The 26,193-nt window shown below is 42.0% G+C and overlaps 1 protein-coding gene across 2 annotated transcripts in view; it reads left to right on the forward strand.

Moving 5' to 3' along the window:
- LOC134533283 (myosin regulatory light chain, smooth muscle-like) overlaps positions 1 to 26,193 on the forward strand; it is a 95,515-nt gene that overhangs the window by 53,736 nt on the left and 15,586 nt on the right. For both annotated transcript variants that reach the window (XM_063370735.1, XM_063370736.1), the window contains 2 exons: positions 15,778 to 15,914; positions 17,399 to 17,447. In XM_063370735.1, the coding sequence (XP_063226805.1) occupies positions 15,778 to 15,914; positions 17,399 to 17,447 (186 nt within the window). The remainder of the gene's footprint in view (positions 1 to 15,777; positions 15,915 to 17,398; positions 17,448 to 26,193) is intronic.

Here is a 26,193-nt window from a genome sequence, read left to right on the forward strand (position 1 = left end):
AATGCTGGAACGAAAAGTTCAATGAAGCTATAGAAAGGGAAGGATTGAAAAGATCAAAACATGATTACTGCTTGTATGTCAAGAACACAGACAAAACGAAGCTATATGTCCTGCTGTATGTGGATGACCTGCTAATAGTAGGCAATGATGAGAACCAAATTCAGGCATTGAAAGAAAGTCTGAAGAACAATTTCAAGATGAAAGACCTAGGACCGGTGTCAAACTACTTAGGAATTTGTATCTCTCAAGATTTAAAGTCTGGAACTCTAAAATTGAATCAAACTCATTTTTTGAAATCATTGTTAGTGAAATATGGAATGGCGGACTGTAGACCCGTGTCCACACCAATGGACCCACTGTGTAAAATAAACTTCCAGGACACTGAAGAAGACAAAGAGCTGGAAACAAAATGTCGACAGATTATTGGAAGCCTGTTGTATGTCGCCCTAGGCACAAGACCAGATCTTAGTGCTACTCTTGGCATTCTGAGTATATATCAAAACCGGGCAAGTGAAGCACTATGGGTTGCCCTAAAACGCGTTTTGAGATATATAAAAGGGACCTTGGACTTGACACTTGTCTACCGACGACAAGAACCCGCAGCTCAGCTGAGTGGATACGCTGATGCAGACTGGGGAGGAGATGTGGAAGAAAGAAAATCTACATCAGGTTTTGTATTCCAACTCCAAGGTAATACCATCACCTGGACCTCCAAGAAACAGTCAACTGTTGCCCTGTCATCTACCGAGGCGGAATACATGGCTCTGAGTGGTGCAGCGGCTGAAGCGTGTTGGATCAGAGGGGTACTGCAGGATCTGGGAGTGTTAAAAAATGAACCTGTGATCCTATACGAAGACAATCAAGGTGCAATAAGAGTGTCAAAAAACCCAGAGAATCACAAACGGTTGAAACACATTGACATTCGCCATCATTTTGTCCGAGAAAAAATCAGTGAGGGTCTTATCAGTGTAAAATATGTTTGTACTCAGGATCAAATAGCTGACATGTTCACTAAAGCAGTGAATAAGATCACACTCTTGAAATGTATAAGAAGTATAGGGCTAGAATAATGCAAATTATTGGTTAAGTTTTTTTTTTTTTAGCTGTTCACTTGTATTGTTTGCTTAATTGTTTCGCAAAGTCTACCTAATAACGTTTATTGAGGGGGGCTGTTGGAAACAATAAAATCATTAGGTAACTTTGGTGTTGGTTTGAATAAGTTATGTTGGTACGACTGTAATAGAGTAAATAAGAAAAAAAATATGGCTAGTGTGTGAGAAATGTGTGTAATAGAAAGAGGAAATTACACAATATTAAGAAAGATGCCGAGTTTTAATATAAACTATTAACAGTATGCTTAAAACAAATGCCGCCATACTAGCTATGACTAAAAACAAATACCTGGAAGTGACACTTACTCACGCCGCCATCTTTAATGCCACAGAGGAGAGCGACATCTAGGTGTTGCCTGTTGAGACTCCACACACACAATGCGCAATTATAATTCCCACATCATATTATATATAAGAAAAGCATAACAATGTCTGTAATATTTAAAAAAATAAATTTAAATAAGCATTGTACAAACGCTGTGTAGGGGAAGAGAGCTGGAAGCTTGCCCATATAATAAGAACAAATAGCACTGGCTCTCTGCCAGTGTGTCAGGTAAAATAAGCATAAATATAAATTAAATAAATTTTGTACAAACACCGTGTAGGAAAGAGAGCTGGAAGCCCACTCGCACGCGGCGACCAGGAACTTGTTTACCTGCTGGGTGACAGTAAAAGTGTTTACCACAGCGAATGCAAGGTCAGGCCATCTATGCGCAGTAAATGAGCAAGCAAAAGGAACATACAGAGTTGGAAAAAGAAATAATGTAGACAACACAAGGGTAAAAAAGAAAGTTGGTTTTATTATATATTTGTTTTGGTATATATACCACGTTGTTCATTCATGGTTGGCAGACAACCCCAGGGACACGTCCCTGAAGACCCCGCCAACAACTCAGCTCCCTCGACCGCAGTGATCGCAAGGTCGAGCAATCGTTGCGGACAACCCCAGGGAATTGTCCCCAAAGGCCCCGCCAACACCTCAACTCCCTCGACCGCAGTGATCGCAAGGTCGAGCCACCGCTGCGGACAACCCCAGGGACACATCCCTGAAGGCCCCGCGGTGGATGTGGGGTCCCCTCAACAATGTCCTCCGTGAAGAAGAGCACAGATATCTCTGGCGGCATCATTTCTTCTGAACCGTTGGTGTGGACACCGCGGGTAGTCCCACGATAAACGGTGAATGTGGGGTCCCCTCAACAACCTCCTCCATGAAGAACAGCACAGCTATCTCTGGCGGTATAATTTCTTCTGTTCCATTGGTTGTGGACACCTCCATATTTTTGTGGGGAGAACTGCAGAACAATACATAGTTCAAACATACGCAGTCACTACAGCATAAAACAGATAACCTAACCTGAAATTAAATTACGTTCACATTTTTTAAAAGAGAAATGAAATCACGTTCACGTTTTTTAAAAGAGAAAATTAATTACATTAAGACCATTCTAGCTTTAAAAGAAAAAAATAAATTATGTTCACGATTTTTTTTAAAGAGAAATAAATATATGTAAAATGCATGAAAATAAAAGTATGTTCACGTTTGTAGAAGAGAAAATAATAAATATGTTAATGTTTGTAAAAGAGAAAATAAATAAATATATATAAAATCACATGAATGTAAATTACGTAAACATTTGTAAAAAAGAAATTAAATTACGTAAATGTTTGTAAAAGAGAAAATAAATTATGTAAATGTGTTTAAAAGAGAAAATAAATAAATATACATGAATTTAAATTATGTTAACATTTGTAAAAACAATCCACCCTGAACAAATATACAGTGACATAAAATAGGTTATTCTCCACGTGCAATGGTGTGGGTTGGAACTCGACCGAGGGGTGAGAGGATCAGAGCGTGCTAGTGAACCCCCTCGGGGATAACAGCACGCAGAAGCATAACTGAACGTAACATACGGTAATGGCTAATCATGGTCCGGGGAAAGGCATAGGTCTTTATGTCCCCAAGGTAGAGTGCTGACACCGTCTTCAGAAAACCAACACTTATCATCTCCTGAAGTCAATGCAACCTTGGTCACAAGCTCCGTAAACACAGTGTGGCCTCGAGATCGGAAATGGTGTCGCGAGAACCCGTGAATTTCGAAGCAAGCAATCCAGGTATTGAGGAAACAGGAGTGAACATAGTACGCTGGCCTTGATTCCCTTAGCCTTACGCGTCGAAGATCCATCCTCCATCTTAAACGCGTAAAGCTTCGGGCGAAGACCTACAAACTCCGTGATGATATTACCAGCGGCCTCATTCTTCATCACCCCTTTTCACTCTTATTGACCAAGGGGAAGCGTTTCTCATTACCTGGCACATAATTTGAAGTGTAAAAACGTGAAGCTAAATCGGAGCGAATCGAATCATAAATATTGTCACACACAACATGGTAAATTAAAGAGTCTGTATCCGGGTACAAGAGATGCAGAGACTGCGGAGAAAATTTCTTTTGCATATAATTATTATGAAAATTGTATAGAACCAATTTTGATAAATCTATAATGGTGACACCTGTGTACAATGGTCTATCAAAGGCAATCGACCCTTTCTGCAACTCTATGAGGACTAAATTCTCATCGATGATTTACCGAGCCATGAATGTTGGACGACCAATCAGCTCAGCCACCCCATAAATATAATCGTACCGCGAAGCAATGCATATATCCTTATGCTTTTGTGTATTCTCTAAACTGTTCCCGTACACAGAGTTCGATAGTAATTTAAAAAACCATTTCTCGAAGGGGTTCGCAGCCTGGGCACGACGCTCAGCATTAAAGGATATGTAATTTCTCATCCAGGCTGCCTGCTCAAACCGCAGCACGCGGTGAACGTGGCCGATGACCGCCCCATACTGAGCGCAGTGCCGCAGTGTTTAAGCATGGACAACATATTTAGTACACGGCGCGAGAGTTAACAGTAATTTACTCATACGCCCGTTTGGCGGTACGCCATTCACAGAGGCCAGAGGCAGATCTGATAGGCGATTGTGACAATCATCGGGAAAGGTCAAATCTACTTCCGCGAAATATGATGTATTACAATCGATGTCAATGTTGATGAAATCCCAACTCGTATACTCATCCCTGGGAACCCATTGGAAATCACCCACAGGAAACTTACCCAACATTGTGTGAGCATACAAAGCATTTACATCTAAATAACAGATGTAAGAAGACAGAAGGCTCGGGTCTTGATTGGACATCTAAACATTATTAGCTTTTGCGTGACGTCGACTTACATATGTAATACATCCACGAACGGCAGACTCTAGGAAGAGGTATATGTCCGGGTCGGTTACAAGCTCAAGACGCACACCGGTTTTAATTAAAAGTGCATCCCATGTGAGCGAGGGAGCGGTAATGTAATGAGCAGGATCAAGCGAATAATGCTGTAGGCAAACGAAACAAAACGATTCGAATATGTCGGCCAGCAAACAAGTATCCACCTTAAGGTAACTGAGTGTGTATTCTTTCAATGTGGCACAATGGAAAACGTCCCAAGCCCTTTGAGCGTGAGTATAGTCCAGATCACTCACATCTGTGCCACTCAATACGTTATGGAATGCTTCCTTTGGTGGTAGCGAGGCAGTCTGCAAATGTTCACTAGACTTAAAAAATCATAGGGTAACACACCTTTACGCATAGCTAACTGAAACTGTGGGTCATCCGGAAACATTGAACGGGTGAGTTTCAACTGATCAGGCATGCGGTTGCCATCAAGAGTTTTCAGAGATGAATTAAAAAAGTTAATCAATAAATCTAAGACACACAGTGCGCATGCCTCCTTGCGCATTACCTGAGACAGGTATGTATTTAGTAATACATTTGTAAATCTCTAGAGTTACATCTAATAATTTGACCTCGCCGGGATTCTCCACAACAAAGGAGTCGTCCGACTGTGCGATCCGCCGCGAAACTAAGTGCTTCATTAAAAAGTGGGCATCATAATTTTGCAAATTATGAAAAACTGCGACAAGCTGTCTCTTTTGGATCCTGAAAGCTAAGTTGCATTTCGAATAGGCATAACCACATATTTCAACAATCAAATGGCAGTGATCGAGCACCTTCTGCCCAGCCAATACCTTCTGACAGATATGGCAATGTGTTTGACTCGCAAGCCTTGCAGAGATGGCTGGAGTCGGCGTCTTAACAGGAATGGTCTTTGAACAAATATCACATACCCACTTTGCCATTGAAACTAATTCTGCGGCCATTTCAGCAATACAATTAGCACCCTCGAATTGCACATACTTGGTCAAAGGCTATCATACCCACACACTAACAAAATGTTACATGCGTATGGTACATGTTCGTTTACCAGTGTGGTATTAGATGACTCATCACCAGGTAAACAGGTGGATATCGGCTTAAGGTATGACTCGGTGTCACAGTACGCAATAAAGCCGAGGCGATCCTGTTTTCCAATATTTGTAAATTGTAAATATTTTTTCTCCTCTGTAGGGAAACAGGAACGCACTGCTTGATGCTGGCTGCAGAGAACAGTGTGTGAAGTTAACCTGTCTTCACTTGAGAAGTATTGAAGACAGCGCTCGCAAATCCATTTCTTACGAGTAGACTTTGACAGTTGGGATTATAATAATCTGGACAGACTCTTAATTGTTACAAAGTGTAGGTGCTTGTCGCGCCACTAGAACGAATCGCTAAAATATATACATGTCTCACTCTTCGCTCAGAGGATACGCTAAGAGGTTGAATAGAGGATTCAGATTTGCCACTAAAACATTCAACAACAATATTCCCCTTACTGTCTACACATGCTTAACGTAAACGGAAATATTATTATTCCTCTCGAATGTTTCAATTTGATGGAGAGTAGACGGGAAACTCAAACCAGACGTATTGAAAGCCACAAGTGGATACGGATACGAACTGGCTAGTTTAATATTGCCTTCCGCAGTCATCACACCTGCCATAATGGCATACAGAAAGCAAAGCTGCTCGGGACATTCAATATTAACACAAGCTTTCCTATTGGACAAAAATGTCGGTAATTTCGTGTGCGGCGCGCCAACAGTGAAAGCTCTATAGCTTGAAACATGTACATCCATGTTAATCAATTGCTTTAGAGCCCACCCACTGCCACGAGCAGCGAAATCGCTAACGTTCCTATTGACTTCCGGAATTAATACTGAATCATATATTTCCCCTACCTCATCAGAGAGCAGTACCGCGGCTGAGAGGGTTGTAAAATGAAATGTCTCACTCTCGCCTCCCTCCACAGTTTCTATAACAAATGAAGTCGAGAGTGAAATGTAAACTTTAAAGGGGCATATCAAGATGGAACATAAAGCCAGAAAGGGAACTCTACATCTTTGTAGAAACCGGTCAAAATTGGGATCAATAGATTCAACATCATTACCGATCCGAAAGTCCACTATCCGGTTAGCAAAAGTGGAGTCCAAGATAACACTCTGCAGGGGAGGCAAGTCGCCAGCTTCATGCGGCTCCACCCTGGATGCCCGCGTGCTATCGCGAGTGTCCGACGTGGAAGCCTCACTAGGACAGGGTCGCTTCGCCTCGGGGGGAGTCAACATGGTGAGGAGGGGGTAGACGGGAAGTTACGTTCAGCGGTATAAATAAATTTCTGGAAGCATAAAAGAATAACATCATTTTTCCTGTAAATAGTAAATAGTAGGAAATGGTCTTGTGTATACTGAGTGATGTTACTCTGCGCGACCGAGCGCATCCCCCTCCACCCCTCCGCGCCGAGTTGTTATGACAACGGACATTACCCCGCCCACAATCGGGGAGGGGAACCTGCCATTAACGCTCCCCGACCCGCAGTCGAGGAGGGGGTTACGCCCCGCGTAGAGACGTGATAAATAGAAATGTGTAAAAAATAGCGTATAATACAAGTTATGTTTGCATGTAACAGAAGTCTTGTAAAACAAATACATTTAATCAAACGAGTTACAGTAGAGACTTACCTCACGTAGCATGCGTGGACATCAAATGCATGCATTCACCTCCCACCGGCGGTATTTAAGCATGTCTAACTAGGTTAGTCCGGGTTGGCCACACTTTCACCACATATTCGTAAACATGTACGTCACACAGATGTTTTTGTCTTAAGCCATCAATTATTTGTGAACACTTTAGTACCTAAAAAATATTTATGCGGTTTTCAGGGTCAAGTAGAAAGAAAAAAATATATCGAGAAATTTTTTTTATTATCAACGGTAGCCCACACCCATTGGGGTGAGAGTTACAAACCATGTTACATATACATATTAAACCAATTAATGTATTAAATGGTAAAAACATCTTTTTTTAATTCATAAAACGATATTAACCTACTGCAACATGAAAACGGTACTAACAACAGTTACATATTAAAACAAAATTATGTATAAAGCAACATTGAAACTATAAAGATATTAAGTTAAATGTGAAAACAAATAACAATTACTGAAATCAATAATATGTATAAACAAGCAATGTGACAATGATATTAAACAAAATGTGAAAAAGATATTAAGTTAAATGTGAAAACGTTAAAAATGTGTTTGTAGTCTTCTGCAAAGCCTAGCAACTGGTTTAATGGGACGCATATTTCAAACTCGCCTTGCGCTGTAAGTGGTAAACTGTAATCGCCGTCCGGACACCATCCTGCCATCTTACTTACAGATTTTCATCACGTGTGCGCGATAATTAGTTTTTCACTGTTGTCACAATTCCAACTTCGCGTACCTCATCGATTGTCACACCATTAAGTTCAAATGATATTTTGTTTATCATATGTAATATACCATTGCTTACGATTTTTGCATTGTCTGGTTTTTGCCCGTTTGGTTTTGTGAATGCACCACGAATTCGCAGAAACGATTTAGCAATGTGCGTATACACGTCAGAGATTTATATTGCTATAACTATCTCGGAACTTGGCTCGTACAGTCCCGCAATGTATGGTTTGTATGTGTGCATTTCACATTTTGAGACTGCATCGTCAAACTGCAGTGACTGTTGAACATCGAGTTTACTATATTCTATTTAGAAATACCTTGAAACCTAATTTTTCTAGGAACCTCAAGTTGACAGGTGTTAACCGCTTGATGTTTGCTTTCGTACTGGCTCTATGCTTGCTCACCCCCACCCCTTTATGCAAACCAAAGTATCTTACCGCCATACTTTTTTTCAAATGTAAGCATAGTGTAATCAACTTGTTTCTAAAGTTGATTAATTTACCGTTCTGGTCTACCACTCTAATAACCAACTCTCGTATTTGTTGCACGGTACCGGACTGTAAATGAGTGTTTGAGGAGTATCACTGAGCTTATATCCTGGAGGAACATTTGGGAAAAATTCGTGCATCGTACTGTTTGGTTTCCCATTAAGGAAGCTGTGGCCAATGATATTCGCCTTGATTCTAATCACATTTACCAGCATCACGTTTACAGGCTGGGTCGACTCGTGAATTGTATTCGCCTCGTAGATTTCCGGTTCGAAACCAAGCATCAGGGCTAGGGAGCAGTCGCCATTGGAGTCGATTTGTGCAATGCTTTGCAATACGCATTGTAAAGTGTTTGGATTACCTTTCAACGAAAACGTTACATCTGCAGGTAGGTGTTTTTTCATATACGTTTCAATGTCTAAGACTTAGTAGGAACCTATAGGTAATTTAATCTCTCGCATCATCTCTTCATTCTTCAGCTTGTATATGAATATCCGATTGCTTGCGTCCACGTTCGGGATAGAATTGTATACGGTAAAATCCACGAGAGCGAGCTGCCACAACCCATTACTTACGTCGATCGGAGGGAAGTGTTTTGAACACAGTTCCGATGTGTTTCCACTTAGTATTAGCGTGATGGACATGTTCAGGATTGTTTCGAAGCACTATAGAGTTTTGACTGCTTGTATTTTGCTATGGTTGGTGTTTCTTATATAGCGAGATGAGAAACTTTATGCATAAGTGACTGCAATTGAATGAATTTAACTTTTGCTGTCTATCGTAATTATATGTTATTTTGCAGCCACTCAGGTATCGCTGCATTTCTAAAGGGGGTAGCAGGTCTCCAAAACTATAATAATACTGAGCCGTATGACTGGTCTAGGTGTATGCTACCCAATGCGTTCCGGGTCCCTTACACGTATCTAAATTAATAGTACCGCTCTCATTGTGGTATGGTTTTGTGGGTAGCTTATCCTTCATAAACACATTTCTAAAATGTGGAATTTTTAATTTCCTAATTCCTGTATTTAGATCTGTAGTAGTAAGGGGTCGCTTTGGCAGGTTACTCATTATCCTCATTTCCTTTTCCCATCCCACCGAACGTTCTTCGGTTCAAGAATGTGTATCTATATTCAAAATCACTGCAACAAACAAAGTATCAATGGTTGGCTGTGATTCTTAGAGCTGTGGAAGGTTTAGGATTTTTCCAGTATACTGAAAATGCTTATGTGATACCTCCTAGCAAGGCCAGGGCCAATTCAGTGTTTGTATTTGACGATATAATGTGTGATAAACAAGGAATCATACAACAGTATTTTTCTATGGGTAGACACGCACATTATGATTGTTTTTTACCTAGGTCAAACTTATGGCAGAATACCTAAACATTTGCTTCGGGATAATGCGAATGTTATCATGCTTTTCCGCATGGATTTGCTTAATTTGCGACATGTCTACGATGATCATGTAAAAAGTGATATGGGATTTCGTACGTTTAAGGATATGTTTTTTTGTGTTGGAAGAATGAACATGGTTTTCTTGCTATCGTAAAGGAGTGTCCTTTACTTAATGGCAGGTATCGTTGTGGTTTTGATCATTTTATTGTAGCGAGTCATTGAAGGATGTCCTACAGCATATCCAATTTTGGAGGTGGTCCTCTGAAATGTCAGCTTGACTCGTGTATATCCCGCGATCTTGATGGGAATTGTGATTTAGGCGGAAAACTTTTAAAGTGTGTGGGTATGCCTAAGGATGCTGGGGATGGTACGAGTAAACATTATATTGACTCGGTCACAGGTGTAATCACTCGCATGGTGATAGAGGAGCTATCGCGTCGGTTTACGGAGCTCAATGCATCGTTTATCAATGTACGGGATGTGCAGGTTGTTATTATCGAGTTTTTACGGAATATGGAGGTGAAGGAACAGCGATCTGTGGATCAAATCAATTATCATCTGTCGGTACTGCCAACAAAGTTGGGTGATATGTGTGTTACTTTGTTGGAGAATAAACTCGACCTATTTGAGAATACGATTATAGAAAAGGTAAAGGATGTTATAAACAATACCTTGGCGGAACTGATATTGAAACTTACCGCTAGTAGCGCTGACATATCGCAACGGGTTTCTCAATTGGCTCGTGCTATTGGTGTTGTGTAGAATGGATTGATTTCTGTATCAACTGCGAGGACTGTTGCTAAGCGACCTACACCTCTAAGACCGCCTCCTGCGACTTCGAAAAATACCTAGCTCTAGACATTTGTAGTTCTGTATATAAAAATGCTTTATGTTGTATGGTTATCTTCAGTCATGTCTGCCGAGGCAAACGCTTTAGATCATGTCATACGGAACATACGTGCCAAATATATTTTGGCTAAGTGAGCGCGAATGGAGAGGGATGCGATTAATCAGAAAATTTTCAAGTCTGTTAATTCGCGTTTGGATAAGCTTGGACAAGTCTCGTCGCTCGTGCAGTTTATCCTGCAACATCGTATTGTTCCGAAACAAGAGTCTTCGGCGGTGAAGCCAGATCCGGTAATGAGTGATGGTTATGATTCTGACACTAATATACATCGCGATGTTATGAGCGATTCATTGGGTGAAGTACAGACTTACTTACGGAGCTACAACCTTCGCTCGGGTGATGGGACCTATGGTCTCCATAAACGCAACAATCGTTGGTTCTTAGGGGATACGGAAGTATTTTTTCACAATAATAATTTAATTCGTGTCAACGAAGAATTGATACAGCCTGCTCCTGGCTTATTCGAATTATTGTTCCGCCAAGAGCCGCACACCTACTCATAGTCCGCCTTAAAACAATACGGACATTTACTAGATATTACAAATCCTTACATAGTATAAAATAAAATCCCTTCTCTCTGTCTGTCTGGCCCCATGTATTCTTAGATCTTTAAAACTATGCAACAGAATTTAATAGATAGAGTGATTAAAGAGGAAGGTTTATATGTATAATACATGCATAATATAGTAGAGAAACACTGATAATTTTAGAGGTTTCTAAGGTGATGTAAATAAACACATTTGTTTGCTCTTACATTGCAAACGCTGGCTGATCCCTACGAGATAGGTCAAAATAATGAAACAAAAAAGTCCGGGAAGGTATATGTCTTTCTCTTACGTTTTACAAGAAATAATGGCTTTTTTACGAAGCGATTTTAAGCAATACAGCATTAATCCTTATCCAATTGATTATCTTAAATACATTGTGCATTTAATATAGATCAATATGGACCTTTACATTATGCAATATAAATGAATATTTTCGAAGATATTACAGATTTAAAATGCAGGGACATAGCAGTTGTGGCGGTACCAGCCAGGGGGCCGGCGGCGCGTGTCTTTAAATAGGGTAGTATAGGTATTTAGTATCAGCATTGCACCCATGCGAAGTCGGGGCGGGTCGCTAGTGCTTACTATAAAAGAAATGATCCTAGGACGAAATGGTATAAAATAGAAATGCATGCAAAGTTTTATATCATTAAGGGATTGTTTCCGAATATTGGCTCACCTCAGCGAGGAAGTGGTTTGTTACAGAAAACATTGGATTTGCAATGCACAAAGCAATTTGTTTATTGGGATAATCCGATCCAGATTGTTGCTCGCCTCAGTTTACTAATGGCCTCGCAAGCTGCTGGCCATACCGGACACAGCAATTAGTTGATATCTATTCTTGAAGAGTTGAAGGAAGTGGGATATATTGCGAAATGAGTGTCGCACAACATGGGATTGCTAATGAACTGCATCGCGGAGTTCGTAGAAATTTTCCTCGTAGACCTGTCTTGACCTATGGGCTTCGTGATTTATTACATGTTCATTTGGTGGAGATTATTCCGTACAGCAGGATAAATAGTGGTTTCAAGTACATCCTTACTGTTATATATGTTTATAGCAAACATGGTAATGCGGTTCCAGTTAAACAAAAGACAGGAATATTAGTCACCGTGGCCATGAAAAGTATTTTTAAAGAGGCGGGATGTTTTAAGAATATTCAAAGCGAAGCTGGAGCGGAATTTTACAATAAGCCTTTTCAAACATTAATGCAAAAGTATGCAATTAATCATTACTCTAGTTATAGCGAAGTCAAGGCGTCTGTTGTAGAACAGTTTAATAGAACATTAAAGGATATGCTTTACTGTGAGTTCTCGGCACAAGGAAACTATAAGTGGCTTACACTTTTACCGAAATTACTTTATGTCTACAATAATAGATTCCACCGCACTATAGGCATGGCTCCGAACGCTGGGAGGGATAACTCTTTGCTACAAACAGATTACAGATATGTTAAGACAGTTGATCCTAGGTGGTCAAAGGCTCGCGTGGGTTCCTTCATATGTATATCAAAACACAAGACGATGTTTGAAAAGGGATTCAAACTGAGGTAGTCACATGAGGTTCTCAGAGTAGTCAAAGTTACGCATAGTTTTCCACGTGTGTTTCATTTGAGTGATTTGGACGGTAATGAAATTAAAGGCAGCTTTTATGGTCCTGAGATTCAAGTAACTGCGTACCTTGACACTTATTTAGTGAATAAAATTAACAAAAAGTGTGGCGGACGTATCCTAGTGTCGTGGAAGTGGTTTCCTGTGTCGGTAAAGACGTGGATTAATGCCGGTGATATTCAACGGTAGGATGTATGATGTCTCTTGACCGTCGGAGGCGGTAGCCGGGCGGGCTGGTGACAATAACATCTTTCCCACCCTTCCCCTCCGGCCATGGTTCGCCCTTGCGCGTGCTTCGGTAAAACCCTTTCACTGACAGCATGCAAATGACAACAAGTTCCTGGTCGCCGCCCACGAGCGAGCTTCTAGCTCCCTTTCCTAAACGGCATTTGTACAACATTTATTTAAATTTATATTTATGCTTATTTTACTTGGCACACTGGCAAAGAGCCAGTGCTATTTGTTCTTACTATATGGGCAGGCTTCCAACTCTCTTCCCCTACACGGCATTTGTAAAACGCTTATTTAATTTTTTTTTAAATATTACAGATTTTGTTATGCTTTTCTTATATATAATATGATGTGGGAATTATAATTGCGCATTGTGTGTGTGGAGTCCCAGCAGGCAACACCTAGATGTCACTCTCCTCTGTGGCATTAAATATGGCGGCGTGAGTATGTGGCACTCCCAGGTATTTGTATTTAGTCATAGCTAGTATGATGGCATTTGTTTTAAGCATACTTATTCTTTTGGAAAATTAAACATGGCGGCATTTGATTTAAGCATACTTATTCTTTTGGAAAATTAAACATGACTATATTTGATTTAAGCACACTTATTCTTTAGGAAATTTAAACATGGCAGCAATTGATTTAAGCATACTTATTATTTTGTAAAATTACACATGGTGGCAATTGTTTTAAGCATACTTATTCTTTTGGAAATTTAAACATGGTGGCATTCGATTTAAGAATGCTTATTCTTTTTGGAAATTTAAACATGGCGGCAATTTTTTTAAGCATACTTATTCTTTTTGGAAATTTAAAAATGGTAGTATTTGATTTAAGCATACTTATTCTTTTGGAAAATTACACACATGGGGGCATTATTTAAGCATACTGGTGGTGGGGATTTGCTTTAAGCATACTCGGTGTGGGGGTGGGATATACATAGCTAGTATGGCACCTTTTTGAGAATGTAATCATATATTCCTTATTTAATTCTCTACTCCTCAACTGGTCTCATGGTCTGGTTGGTAAGGTGTCTGCTTTCTAACCTCTATGTTGATTGCATCCCACGGATCGATTCCCTGCCGCCCAGCGATTTTTGTATACAACTCCTGCCTTCGAAGCGATGGTGGTGCGCTCTGGTAACCAAAGTTAGAACTAAGATGGCGATCTCCAGCAGACGAAAACAATATGGCAGCCCCCAGTGGCGGCTAGGGTGGCGCACTCTGGTAACCAAAGGTAGAACTAAGATGGCAGCCTCCAGCAGACGAAAACAAGATGGCGGCCCCCAGGGGGTTCTGGCGCAATGTTTACATATTTCAATGTTTACATTGTCTCAGAACCTTCTCACTGCCCCTACTAACATGGAGCAGGCTTACATTCCATTTTGACTTATCTTCCTTGGACCCGCTGTGAAGATGGAGTCGTTTGGGGATGCCGAAAAAACCTTGCTTTACCGGCCATTACTGACGCATTAGAGCTCCTGGGAGCAGGAACTTCTCCGGAAAGACTAAAGCCGAAAGACAGGGCCGGAAGTAGCCATCTAGGCCCCCGAACTGAGATCCACTGCAGAAAAATTGTGCAGTTATAAAAATTAAAAAGTAACATAAATAGAACATGTACAGTCTGAAAATTTATAGGAAGGTTTAATTCAGGTTGTAGAGTCGCACTTACCGCTGGATAGTGGGGAGGGATATCTCGAAGCTACATCCTCGCAGAAATGACGTAAGCAAGATCCATAAAACAATGATAAATACAGGCACGAAAAATTAAGACACACGGAAAACTAAACACTACATTATCACAGGAAATGTGTAATGTGATTTTGGGAATAAAAGTCCCAAAATAACGTGACTACATTCCGTAATTAATGTTCCGATACTATGCTTTATGTGAAGGCACCAGAAGTTAAAAGTCTCGAACGGAAGTCCCAATACAACTGATGTAAAGTTGGTCAAGTACCGAGAATAATTAATGTCCCTCCAAGGGGTTGAAAGGAGGAAAATGGGGGTGGGGTTGGAATAGAGGTAACAACAAGCCGTCCCAGAAAGGGGCGCTCCGATTGGATAACAGGAGAGGCTGGAGAAGGACATTCAATGGGCTAGCCTAGTGGAAATAGGAGGGGGGTTACTGAGACGAGGAAGGCCTCAGTTAGTGGTGCTGCCTGGGTGTGTACAGAATAACTACAATGTGCTTTATTTTAGTTCGTGATCCATCCTGTAGGCACTAGTTAACACACATCACCTGCTAGAGAGCTGTATAGTTTATTTGGTGTTTTTTTTTTGCATTTTTTCAGACCTCCATCTCACTGTAATTTTAAGCTATGTGAAGCTCTGTATATATGTTGTATATTCTATATATGTGTGTGTATTTGTTTCATGTATGACTTAATCCCACTGTATTCTCGAGCTATTGTCAATGTGCTGTATAGATTTTATTCTGAAGGCCTTTAATTTTCTGGTCATTGATTCATTTGTGAAGCTTCTCGACTACAGGATGGTTGAGCTTTGAAGATTATGTTTGCTGCAAGCCACCAACAAACTAGACTGTGATTCCTTCTTGTAGTGGCTGGGATAAAGGATTCTGAAACTGTGCAGATTGTAATTTACAAAAGTCTTGTAACCCACCTTAATTATGATGCCTTTGTGCTTCTCAAAGGCTACATAAAGGTGGAGTTGTAGAAGTTGTTTTACTGCAAGCCACAAATCCTCTGAAATTTGATGGTATTTTCCAGCTGCTTGGTTACGAGATGGTGGAGTTGTACCGTTTTTCTATTCCTGCAGGCCTCCAACCCACTGGACTTCGATGCCTTCGTGCAGCTGCTGGGCTACAGGACGGTGGAGTTGGACCCTGAAGAGGTGCTGATGAACGCACTGGCCAAGTGGGACGTGGACAACTCTGGTTTAATTTCCGAGGAGAGGTGAGCAACTTGCCATTTCAGCTACCTCCCAGTATTATTGCTGCTCTATTAACGTCCACAGGGTACATGCTAAAGTAGTTAGAAAATAAGGAATTTTTGAAGTTGAATGTTCTAACGGCATAACATTTTTAACAACATGTCTTATACATAAATTAAAATGTATTATGAAGATACGCACGTAGTATAAAGTTTTGTGTGTCGACCTTAGGACACAGGAGAACAAACCAATTAAAATGAGATTTTAATTTCATTTTGTTGCAAAAATGAATCGTTTAACTTTAAAATATGATAGGGCAAGAGGATACACAATAAAATTGACGTAACTAGCTGTGTGTATTCGGGAGCAATCTTCTTGTATCTGTTGGACCTCCAGGTGGTACTCAGTTACACTGGAAATTATACGGTTTTGCTGAAAATGTAACTACGGCGATGACGATATCATCAGGAACTGAATCGAAGATCGACGTCCCTCTAGTTTCCTAAAAAGTTTATAGTCAAATTGGATCGCACCAAACGTCAGAAATGTTCGAATTGAAGAGCTGCAAACGTCGTCTTGAAGCACAATATGGCTGAAAGCGACCGACGCGGAAGTGTTTCGCCAATGCGTCGTAACTCCCTTTCTTCTATCTTCTGGCGTACAAAGTCAGAAAATGCTAGCTCGAGACTTTCAGAAGATGGACCTATATCTAATTCAATCGCGGATGATGCACATCTTCTGCTACTCGAGCAGGCAACCAAGGATTTGGCCAGCAACAGCCCGAGCAACGTCTTCCCTCAGCCGTCCCGAAGGCTTCTCTCCCTATTCCTTCCTTCCAGAACTATTATCTTGATTTGGTTGCTTACAGCACCCAAACAGCTGTAAGATTTAACAATCATTCCTCAATGGCAAGGCAGTTGGGAAGTGAAAAAAATAATAATAAAATACCAATGTGTGTGTACATCTATGGTAAAATGAATAACACTCCAAGGAATAATAATTCAGAAGACCCTGAAACTAAATAGGTATTATAAGATGTGGTGTTATATGACTGTGAAATGGTTTTCCTTCTAACATACAAAAATTATTACATTAATTATGATTCATCACAAAATAATGCAAATTAGTTTAAAAACAATAATAAAGATATAATAATAACTGTGAACAGTCTGACTGATTAGACACTCAACAGTTGTCATGAGGTAACCAGCAATAACAGTAGCTCTTTAATGGGCATTTAATTCAGGGCTTCTAAATTAATTAATTTTTGGTGTACGTTCTTCAGAGCAAAGAGTGGTTAAGTAGTACGAAGACATTTTAGCCACTAACCACTAGCAAAGGTTTGCCTCTAAACATATGATAAATATTTTAACACCATGCCTATATGTATCTACGCCTGAAAGAACATTTATTTGAATTCAGCAAAATAAATTCTTAATTTTATGTGTTTAAGTATGGCAGAAATGGTTAGATTTAATTAAGATTAAGTATATCTTTATTTTTGCAGGATCAAGCATGACCTCATGACTTGGGGCGACAAATTCACAGCTAAAGAGGTCAGTGCAGTGATTTGAGGAGTTTTGGGGGGGATGGGTCTTAAGTGCTGTAGATCCTTTGTCCATGAAGGTTCTACATCCTTTTCCATAAAGTTATATAACTGCATATAATTATATTAAAGGTTATTCTTTCTGTTGATAAAATATAAAAATCAATGCGGTTCCTGAAATATAACACACTTAAGGAATTCATTTAAAACATTCTTGGGGGAAGGGCTGTCTTCCACAGATTCCTCAATTTACATATAAGTTATTTAGATGAAAAAAAGAGTGTTTAAATGCAGTAAACTTGTTTAATATATCGATATGTAAATTCTGGTAAAGTTTATGATTCCCTTCCCTTTAATTCATAATTACTGTTTTAATTGATTTTAAAAATGTCAATGTTGCATCTGATTATTGAGGATTGGTTCATATGATAATTAATATATATTTTTAAGGCTGTTTTTAATGTTTTATATCACGCCCATCAAAAGTTTATCAGTAGTAACTCAAAATATTAGAAAAATCTTCTTCAATTGCAGTGAATAAAAAGCATAATATATTTCATATGTTTTCTTGTTTTATTTTTACAGCTGACCTGCTGGCATTAAAATTTCGAGAGAAAAAACTAATAAAATTTAATGGTGCGTGATGTTTCAAATGTTCTGGTTGGCCTCATTTGCAGCTATTGTGCAATTTATTTTACAAGTAGTCTTTGTAACCAGAGTAGGTATTGAGATGGCAACATAATATTTATTCTCATAAATAAAGCATGATAATTATATTGATTGGAATGCTTATATTCATTAACTTAATAGCATTAAGGTTCTCGCAAGTGGTGTGTAAAACAAGGGCGTGTTGTCAGTGTTAGGGGTGCGGTATCTTGTATTCTGTAACTTTGGTGACATTAACTTTAATTCCCAAAAAAATACTCAAAATATCTCAAATTGCTTAAAATTTTCTATTTTGAAGGGAGGAAAAACCAATTTGAAGGAAATTTTTCAAAAAAATAATCTAAAAAATCTCTAAATTCAAAAAGTGTTACAGTTTCCCTAAATATACTTAGTATTACCTAAAGAGGCTTAGTGTTCCCCAAAAGGAAAAATTCAAGCATCTGAGGTCATGACATTGATCTTTGAACTGACCATCATTCATTAATAAGAAATATGCAATCAAGTTCAGAGTCTCGTCGAGAGTCAACAAAATATTTCTAATATTTAATTTGGGAAAAATTTATATTGTAATCATTAAAAAACGATCTAATGTCATATACGTTTGAGTCTTTGGTTTATCTTGATGAATGCACCTCTGAATAAAATTGCATTCCGTGACTGACCCCTACTATTATTAATGCACAGGCGCGTAGGAACCGAGGGGTGGGGGGGGGGGGGGGCGACCCAGGCGACTGCCCGGCCATAACATTTCATGGCCGGGCAAAGAAGTGGTTTTGCCCAGCCATTTCATCAGATGAACAAGAGGCATTGTCTTCATTGCAATGCTAAGTGGTTTTGTGGGATTTTCTTGTCTGTGCGTTACTTTATTCTTAAAATAAATTAAGACTTTTCGATAAGTGTACAGGCACAATAAATACGGCAACTAATCTTGTTTTCTTCTAAATATTCCCGTTTCACAGTGCTGATAGCGGAAATATTATTGTGGGATATAAGACCAGTAAATGTTTCCGCTCGTTGCAGTAGCTTACGCTCCGTTTTTGTCCACCCTTGTCTACCTGACCTGACCTTCAGACCCTTGCATTCACCCCGCCTCGTTTCTACCTAACGGTAACGACCTGACGTGCAGAGCGCTTTCCACATCAGTCATCATTCAACAGCTGTACGTCTTGCTTTTAAGTCCAAGAAACTTTGTGAGCCGTACTACAGAACTGTTTAAAATAAACTTATTTATCTGTAGTATCGTGAGTGAGTAGTGCGGAATGGCGGTAATGAAAAACATTTAGGGTTTAAGGAGAAAATTTAGGACAGTATTTTAATTTTTGTGGCGTACAATGACTCAGAAAAGCATCAAATTTTTCTTCAACGACCGTTCTGCACAGTCCTGCACTTCATAAAAATCACCGCCTTAAAAGCAGTGCACATTAGGCTGTAATGCCTGTGAAAACAAAGATCCTAAAGAAGGGTTGGATTCCTTTAACTCAGGTATTACAGTTTAGACTGAGACAAATTTTTACATGATCCCGAAAACCATATGTAATATACCTATTTAACATTAAAGTTTAGTATGTCGGTACATTATTTTTTTCCGCTCGTGATTATTCCATCGAGTAATAAAACTATTTCTTTGAATCTACAAATCATTGAACAAGAATTTATCAAGCAGATTTGCAGTTATTTTTAAGCATCTTCACTCGCCTATTCTGTGGGGTTCGCATTTTAAACTTATTCTTAAGGGGAGTCTGACAGTAAAAAATTAAAATATTGACTTTTTTAATTTTTAATACCAAAATAAAATTTCGACTTTCCTGAATAAAATGATATGAGTGTTATTGCGAAAAGCTTTTTTCAATCTTTAATTTTTTAAAAGTTGAACTGCATTTTTCGAAAAATTAATTTTAATGACTTTTTTTAAATTTTAAATGCTAAAAAATTATTTTGACCTTTCTGAATGCAATGTAAATACTTTCTAGTACTCCTTTCAATAAAAAATATAACGAATAGTAAATTTTCAAAACTTTGGAGCCTTAATTCAGATTTGGTTGATGTAGGCCTATAGACCTTTCCTGTGTTGATCTTGATTTATGAAGTCTGACAGTAAAAATAAAAAAAATTAAAACTTTTTTTTTTCATTTTTAATGTCAAAATAAACTTAAGACTTTCCTGAATAAAATTATATGATATTGCAAAAAGTTTTTTTCCGTCTATAATTTTTTTATTTTTCAAAGTTAAACTGCATTTGTCGAGAAAAAAATTTTTTGAACTTTCAAACTTAAAATGCTAAAAAAAAAATGTTATTTTGACCTTTCTAAATACAATCTAAATAATTTCTAGTACTCGCTTCAATAAAAAAATATAATGAATACTGAATAGTATATTTTCAAAAATTTGGAGCCTTACTTGAGATTTGATTGATGTATAGACCTTTCCAACTTTAGCTTGATTTATGGAAAACTACATTTTCTATCATATTTACCCATTATCTCAAAAACTATTACACTACAAAGTTCAAACTTTTAGCATAGCTGGAGATAGTAATTGTGAAATAATTGTACTATAATTATTTCTTAAAATTTTAGTAACTTTTTCCAAAAGCACATACAACAATCGATTCTAGTTGAGGGCGTTCCGGTGTTGCGGTGTGAATATCGGAAGGAATTAATGGGCGCCACCACATGAGTGGGCATGAGGACCCGGCTGAAGACTCTAACCCAGGGCGTTACGTGGCCCGTGTGCGGCGAGATATTAGCCTTCCAGATGTTACATGCAGCTCATGTCCCTACCTAAGCCCACTCTCAGCGTCGGGCACGCTTCTAATCCGCAGTGGGCTCTCAGGGCGTCCCACACGCCGCTGGCCAGGTTAGGAACCCACGTGGCCCCCCGAACACAAAAACACGTAACACAGTTAATTGGTTTTTATTCTACTCACGGTATACGTCCTTACACGCTCCTTCACTGATAAAACTGTAAAACGCCCGAGGCACGAATCAGATTAGGTGAGGAGGCGAACCACGCACGTGGTCGCCTCAAGGTAGAGACACGAACGCCCTCGGCCGGCGGGAGAAAGAGACTGGGATGAGCTCATGGCTTGCGGGTGGCAACATGGCGCCCCTTCGCGCCGAACACAATTACCGTTACACTTTGCTGTAGCGTGCCCCGGGTTACTCTTAGAAAATACATAACTAATTTTACAATAATTATTAGATTACTTCCATGTCCAGACTGTCTGTAATAATTACTTATAAACATAAAACAGGGTTCAAATGAGTTTCATGCTAGTTCCTCCGTCGCCCGCTAGGGAGCGTCCTTGTTCGTGCTTGGACTTATAAAATAACAAGAGATCATGAAGTTATTAATTAAAACACATACATGCATAGCCATCGTTACACTGTTTGGGGGCGGAAAGAAAAAGGATTACAATATTAATTAACATATTTAGGGGTGCGGCGCACTGCATCTAAGCGCCCTCTTGCCGGGCTAGAAACACACGCACACACGCACGCACGAGCGGGAGGTTTGAACTGAGATGGTGGTTGGGCGGTGTCATATCGGGCTCAAAGGGGCCGCAGGCCCGGACGACGTCAATTGCCCCCTCCGAAAGTAGGCCGATATGACAGTGCCGTTTGACAGATGGATGGGGGGCGTTGCCTGTACTGTTTACGTCGCGCACTCCCAAGTGGCAATGTTGATGTTTACGTTTGTGCGGGCAGGTGGCAATGTTGACATGACGGATGGACAAGCAATGTTTACACGATGGAAGGGCGAGCAATGTTTACATGATGGCGGACGAACAATGTTTACATGATGGCGGCGAGCAATATTTTCACGATTAAGGACAATACACACAGGCAGAATGGGCGCTGGCTGACTAACCTTGTGGGTGGTGACCCACCAGTTGCTCCGAGCCCCAAATCTGCGTCAGCTGCGGCTGCGGCGGCTGCTGCGTGTGACGGTGTGGCGGTTGCCAGGGTGCCGGCCGGCAGGGGCGGCGGCGACCAAGGTCAGGCGGCTCGTGGCAGGCGGGCTGCAAGCGCGGGCGGCGCTCGGCACGGCCCGGCTCAGCCTCGTTGACAGGCGGGCGCTTCGCGGCCCGTCGTGACAGACGGGTGACAGGTGTTGAAGTCCGGGTGATGGTCACGTTCGGTGGTGGGACGGTCGGGCGTCCAGGCGTCGTGGCGTCAACCTGCATCGCGACAGGCGGATGCAGGGAGCTCAGGCGACTCTTCATGGTGCGGCGTCCCAATGTTGCCAACTTGCGACATTTTGGTGGCGTCTCGGGCGGCAGGGCACTTGACCGGTGTTCCGGTATTGCGGCGATCGGCGTCAGGATCGGGCGTCGTGGCGTCTCGGTCGTTCCGGGTGTCGCGTCCGGTGGGCATGTAGGCGGCGTCAGCATCGGCGTCGCGCGCGTCTGTCTCACTCGGGCAGGTACAACCGGCTGTGCTTCGAAGCCAGGCGGGCACAGAGGGGCAAATCTGGGCGGGCACAGAGGAGCGAACCCAGGCGGCGGGGCAGCGCTCAGGCGTCTCGGCGTCATGGCCCTGGACATCGTGTCGCAAAGCGTCCCTTTTGCGACTGAGCACTCGGTTGGCGGTGACGACGTCATGATGACGTCGAAGCTAGGTGGGGGCGAAAAGGTGACACGAAGCGTCGGCGTCGAGTCTGGTGGCGTCCGTGGCGAGTCGTGTGGCGGAGACGATGCGGGTTTCACCGGAATGGACCTGGGTGGCGTCGGGACGGCGGTTCGGTGCGGTGGCGAAATCATTCCGGCATCGGGAGGTGTCTTTGACACGAGGCGGGTGCTGGACGGCATCGCAGACTGCGGCGAGACGGTCGTCGTCGTGCATCGCTCGGTTGGCTTCGGCGATTCAAGCGTCATCACAGTCGGTATGAGTGGCGTCAGTTCGGCGAAACGAGGTCTTGCTGGCGATGAGGCGTTTGGACCAGTGTCGGGAGACGTCAGGTCGACGAGAAGTGCCGAGGTTGGCGGCTCCAGGACAGGAGGAGACGGGAGCGAAATTGTCGGCGTCGGGACGGTGAGCGTCGGAGTCGGGATAAGTGGCGTCGGGTCGACGAAACGTGGTCTTGCAGGTGATTGCGTCATCAGACTTGTGTCGGGAGACGTCAAGTCGATGAGCTTCGGCGTCGGCACGGAGGGCGTCGGCGCCGGGACGACGGGCGTCGGCGTCAGGACGACGTGCGTCTTAGTCAGGGCGGTAGGCGTCGGTAACGTAACAAGTGACGGTGCGGGTGATGTCAGGACATACCTTCGTGGTGCTGGTGTCGGCGTCGTGCGTGAGGAGTCGGCTTGGTGCTGCGGTGACGTTCCGGCAACGGGCGGCGTCTTTGACACGTGATGCATCGGCGAGTCGAGCAGCGTCTTTTTCGGTGTCGTTGGCGTCGGCGTGAGCGGCGTCGTTGGCGTCGGCGTGAGCGGCGTCGGCGTGGTTGGTGTCGGCGTGAGAGGCGTAAGTGGCGTCGGCGTGAGCGGCATCGGCGTGGTTGGCGTCGGCGTGAGCGGTGTCGGCGTGGTTGGCGTCGGTGTGGTTGGCGTCGGCGAGGTTGGCATCGGCGTGAGCGGCGTTGGCGTGGTTGGCGTCGGCGTTTCGGGAATTGTTGAGGCGTGTCGTGGAGAACTTTCCGGCATCTCTGCCTCGTACTGCGCCTGGGTGGCTAGGTAGGCGGTACATCGTGCGCACGTAAAGGTAAAAAACTTGCGCAGTATTGTCCATTCACATTCGTCTATACAGCCACGATGCCACAGGCCGGCACATTCCTGGCAGCGGTATCCCTCGCTACTACCTCCAGGACACGACCTAGCGTCGCACTTCGTCACGCCGTGTATGCGGTATTCCGTACAGTAGCCACACTCATATCCGGCAGCGGTCCTGCCATGCAAGTCCCAACTCGGGCAGGGGAAGTAACACCCGATACATTCGTCTGCGTACATATTTACACACGTGGTACTCCTCACACGAACAGTCCTCACGTCCACTTTCTCACGAACTACTCACGAATCCACATCAGTACTGCGGTAACTTACTGCGCTTGGAGTGTGTTGTTGTTGCCAGGAATGCAGCCACCTGGCTGCTCGCTGCGAATTCTCGGAAGCACGCGTGCTCGGCTGGTCACGTGGCCGCTCGGTCCCGTTATCTCTCGCGCTCCGGTGTACAACCGCCTAACACGCGCTTAATCGTGTGGGCCTGGTATTCACGACACGTTGAATATCTCGCCACACGCTCTTGGGCGCCATTTGAGGGCGTTCCGGTGTTGAGGTGTGAATATCGGAAGGAATTAATGGGCGCCACCACGTGAGTGGGCACGAGGACCCGGCTGAAGACTATAACCCAGGGCGTTACGTGGCCCGTGTGCGGCGAGATATTAGCCCTCCAGATGTTACACGCAGCTCATGTCCCTACCTAAGCCCGCTCTCAGCGTCGGGCACGCTTCTAATCCGCAGTGGGCTATCAGGACGTCCCACACGCCGCTGGCCAGGTTAGGAACCCACGTGGCCCCCCCGAACACAAAAACACGTAACACAGTTAATTGGTTTTTATTCTACTCACAGTATACGTCCTTACACGCTCCTTCACTGATAAAACTGTAAAACGCCCGAGGCACGAATCAGATTAGGTGAGGAGGCGAACCACGCACGTGGTCGCCTCAAGGTAGAGACACGACCGCCCTCGGCCGGCGGAAGAAAGAGACTGGGATGAGCTCATGGCTTGCGAATGGCAACATGGCGCCCCTTCGCGCCGAACACAATTACCGTTACACTTTGCTGTAGCGTGCCCCGTGTTACTCTTAGAAAATACATAACTAATTTTACAATAATTATTAGATTACTTCCATGTCCAGACCGTCTGTAATAATTACTTATAAACATAAAACAGGGTTCAAATGAGTTTCATGCTAGTTCCTCCGTCGCCCGCTAGGGAGCGTCCTTGTTCGTGCTTGGACTTATAAAATAACAAGAGATCATGAAGTTATTAATTAAAACACATACATGCATAGCCATCGTTACACTGTTTGGGGGCGGAAAGAAAAAGGATTACAATATTAATTAACATATTTAGGGGTGCGGCGCACTGCATCTAAGCGCCCTCTTGCCGGGCTAGAAACACACGCACACACGCACGCACGAGCGGGAGGTTTGAACTGAGATGGTGGTTGGGCGGTGTCATATCGGGCTCAAAGGGGCCGCAGGCCCGGACGACGTCATAGTATTGCAGTTGTTTGTTAGCACATTATAAGAAAATGTAACTATAGTTATAGATAGTTGGCAAAATATATTATCTCACACTACAATATGAATCTTCAACCACCGTCATGTAATTATGATGCAATTAGTCAAAAATATTTTTAATTATAAATATGTCTTTGCCTTTTCTACAGCTCTAGATAACTTGATGATATCTGGGGCCTAAATTTGAAGGTGCTTGTAATTTATGTACTGTGTACAGTGGGAAAATTCAAAAAATTGCCTTTAAAATGAATTCTACGAGGCGAAAACTGAATAGTGAACACTGTTTTGTAATGCCGAGCCTTAAGTAAATTTGTTATAAAAAAAGTTAAAATTTCTGCTAGTAGTTCATTCTATTTTTATGTACGAAAGATGTTTAAATAGCACCATTTTTCTCCTTAGAATACAAATTTTTTTTCTACCAGGGGAGAGCCCCCGGACACCCCCTTAGTTAAATCCACCACTTATAATGATACTCTCCTTTGCCCCCCCCCCCCCCCCAATTAAATATTTGCTTCCTACGCACCTGTTAATTAATGCATATATTACTGCAACCAGTGATAATTCATGGCTGACATATTTAATTCATCCATGCTGTATTCGTCTGCTAGAGCTGATACCTCCATATTGCTTCACTTTTTACCTGGTAGAGTGCACTAGCGTCAATCAACTGTAAACTTATAGACTGAAATGTTGTTTACCATATGTTACGGGATCTTGAAAATCCGTTATTTTCACTAAAAGAAAAAAAAACTGAAAAATTACAAAATTTGAAAAAATAAAAACTCTAAATAATGTAGGAAAATTATTTGTTTTCAATATTTAATCACTTTATACTTTGCTTTCCTTG

Source organism: Bacillus rossius, chromosome 6 (assembly GCF_032445375.1).
Source record: "Bacillus rossius redtenbacheri isolate Brsri chromosome 6, Brsri_v3, whole genome shotgun sequence".
Taxonomy (NCBI): Eukaryota; Metazoa; Arthropoda; class Insecta; order Phasmatodea; family Bacillidae; genus Bacillus; species Bacillus rossius.